At 35.6% G+C, this 3,379-nt stretch overlaps 1 protein-coding gene across 1 annotated transcript; it reads right to left on the bottom strand.

Annotated features, from left to right (window-relative positions):
- Positions 1–2,665: 2,665 nt before the first annotated feature.
- LOC107854610 (adenosylhomocysteinase) lies at positions 2,666–3,373 on the bottom strand. Its single transcript, XM_047404417.1, has one exon. It carries the CDS (start codon positions 3,320–3,322, stop codon positions 2,933–2,935), a length of 390 nt encoding a protein of 129 aa, XP_047260373.1. The 5' UTR covers positions 3,323–3,373; the 3' UTR covers positions 2,666–2,932.
- Between the last annotated feature and the right edge of the window lie 6 nt (positions 3,374–3,379).

Here is a 3,379-nt window from a genome sequence, read left to right as displayed (position 1 = left end):
CTGATAATAATTTTGTTGGTAATTCATAAGAATTAGTGTTGTCACAAGAATCTTGAGATATCTCATGAGAATCAATAGCTTGAGACTATGGTATTCAAATGAAAGTAATTTCACTCTTAGGGGCTATATGTGGGTTACTTAATTAACTGAAGAAGCACCAAAGGCACTAAGTAGAGAGCATTTTGAAAGGAATAGGTTAGACTTGGGATGATCAAAATTGCATGAACTTCCCTCAATGATTGACTAGAATAATCATTTTTCTTCTTAATCTTATTAGCTAAAAAGTTATTCTATTCAGTCTTGCACATTTAGTTGTGTGTCCCAATTCTAGATTTTTGACTTTTCTAATGTAATTTTGTATTAGATTGTGCAGAAAAATAGGTACAAACAAGTAATTGTGACCACAAAGTTTTTCTTATCAGGTATGTTCTACACTGACATAAGCATAGGCTATCTAAGTTGAAACAGTTGAGCACACCTGTTCAATTCCACACACTTCATCCTCTCATTGTCTAATAAAGCTAATGAATTGGTTGACCAAAATTTCTTTGATTCTCTCCAAATGGATGTGCATAAATGTGTTAATCCTACACCAGAAAATTCTTCTTATTTCTCAACCAAAATATCAGTTGTGTACCATGAATTTACCAAGCTTGATCATCAATCATATGCAGCATATGTTTCTGAAGAATGAAAAGGGACATGCTTTCCCTTTTAGTTCCTAATTGATTATTTTTTAGGATTTCTCAGTCCTAGTTCAGGTTTGACTAGATGTTCTTAAACAGATGAATCATGTTGCTCTACTTGTTTCAATAAGGAGGGCTAACACTTATATGAAAAAATTAAAATAAAAATCTGAACTAGAAGCTGCACAAGACAGTCATGAAGTAGAATAAGAGGTCCTTATGGCTAGGATATGATTTTGAAACTTGACCTTGATTGATAGAGGGATGAAAATATTAAAGTCATTCGTCAATTGACACAGTTGATATCGCCTGTTCTACCTTCCTCATCAATTTCTCACTATTTGTATCCTTAGTCATGTTCCACTTTTATACCATTTTTTTTACTCAATTATTTTGCTTTGTTAAGTACTAGCTTATGTTTTATGTGGAACATGCTCTGACAGTTTAATGGAATGGATATCTTTGCTTAATTGACTCATATTTTTGCTTTCTTTAATACATTACTATGTTGGCTAAAGTCTTTGTTTGATTGTTTTGGTGATAGCCCCAATGGCCATGAATAGCATAACAAATCACTTTGGCTAGTATATTATTGCATTGAAATGGTTTTTCGATGATGCCAAAAGGGGGAAGATAAGAGGATTGCGTAGTGTTTATAACCCATTGACTAACTTGTTTCATTCTAGTGTTTTATACTTTAGTGCCTACCGGTGAAGATATTTGAATGCACAAAGACAAAGGTTTGTCATCATCAAAAAAAAGGAATTTGTTGGAACCTTAAAGTTTTGATGAATGACAATATGAATGAAACAAGTTGATATGAGTTAATTCAATGCAACTGGAAACTTCAACTTACTGATCACATGGGGAATAGAACAAGTTGAATTTGATTCAAACACTTGATGATAAGGAAAAGCAAGTTGAGTTGAAAAAGGAGTCCTACGTAAAGAAGAAGTTTCACTTCTGAGTATATCTTGAAGAGTCCGATGTGTGGGAGGAGAAAGATTCTGATAAATTAATATGTGCTGATTTAAAGAATTGGAAGTTGACTACAACACCAAGGAGACAAGAGTAGGAATTGAAGAAGGAATCTCACTTGAAGTAAAACTCTATGCAATGAGAGTTTTGATTAGAGGAGGAGGTTGAAATAAAGAATGACTCTTTGGAGAGTTGTGCTTAAATAGAAGATGCAGCAGTCAGAATAATACACGCACTTACAAAGCAGAAAAACACAATCGACAGATTGACTTTACGAAGTGCTACTCAATCAATGAAGAAACACATTGAAGAACCTGGTCCTAAGTATAGAATCTAGCTAAGAGTTTTAGCTTTGATTTTTAGAGTTGTTCATAGTGTTTCAGCTATTGATGTAATATTAGTTTCAGTTTGCTATAAACTGAATTAGGAGTTAGTCTTCGAGTTGGGAAAAATTCAGAAACTTTGGGAACGCATACCTTGGGAGGTGTGTGTAGTTAGGAATTAGAGTTTATAATTCCTAGTTGTTGAGTCAAAGAAATTAGAGTTCATAATTCCTAGTTGTTGAGCTATAGGGATTAGAGTTTATAATTTCTATTTGTTGGTTACAAGAGTTTTGTAATCAGTCGTTGTTGAGGCTCAGAGTTATTTAGTGAAGTTCGGGTTAAATCTTGTAGAGGTGCAGGTCGTGATTTTTTACACCTTTTGAGCCGGGTGTTTTCCACGTAAAAATCATTGTGTTCTTTACTTTCTGTTTAACTGCTTCCTTGGAACACGTCAGGCAACCCATTCCATCGATAAACAACAGTTAGGCGAAAATAAGATAATCAGTAGGGCACGAATTCTTAACAAGTAGAATATCAAACCATTCTATTTCGATAGCGGTATTAGAAATGGCAGGGGGCACTCATTATAATCTTGTGCCAGTTCTTTCTTGTTATTTGTATTCAATTTTTGACAAAGAAAATATGACGGTAGTAAACTTTGAGCAAGCAAAGATCAAATGAAAAGGGGAAAAAGTATGTTTCTTTGATTACTTGAGGCAAATAATATAAGAGCAAAAGACAAATTCGATCTATCTTAGTACAATAACATACCACACCACCCCAACCATAACTCAAAATATTTACTCAAAACACATTCCATTTCTTTCCAGCAAAACATCCCCAACAATAATAAAAAAACTAATAATACCTAAACAAACTCAAGAGTATTAAAAACAAAACAAGAATGCCGCCATAATGTTGCTTCACTGTAAGTTTCTCTTCCCCTCAGTACCTGTAGTGAGCAGGCTTGTAAGGACCCTCCACTGATACGCTAATGTAATCAGCTTGTTCCTTGGTAAGTTTGGTGAGCTTATCTCCGAGCTTTCCAAGGTGAAGGGTAGCAACATTCTCGTCGAGGTGTTTTGGCAAGACATACACCTTCTTCTCGTATTTGCCACTGCTCTTCTCATTCCACAACTCGAGCTGGGCAATTACTTGGTTGGTGAAAGAGCAGGACATCACAAAACTGGGGTGTCCGGTGGCACATCCCAAGTTCACGACATGACCCTCGGCCAAGACAATGATACCACTGTTGGTGTCTGGGAAGACCCATCTATCAGTCTGAGGCTTGATCGTGATCCTCTTCACACCAGGGAAGGTCTCAAGACCATGCATGTCAATTTCGTTGTCAAAGTGACCAATGTTGCAGACAATGGCGTTGTTCTTCATCTT

Source organism: Capsicum annuum, unplaced genomic scaffold (genome assembly GCF_002878395.1).
Source record: "Capsicum annuum cultivar UCD-10X-F1 unplaced genomic scaffold, UCD10Xv1.1 ctg59154, whole genome shotgun sequence".
Taxonomy (NCBI): domain Eukaryota; kingdom Viridiplantae; phylum Streptophyta; class Magnoliopsida; order Solanales; family Solanaceae; genus Capsicum; species Capsicum annuum.
Note: the sequence above shows the minus strand (reverse complement) of the source record. Positions and strands in the feature narration are given on the sequence as shown.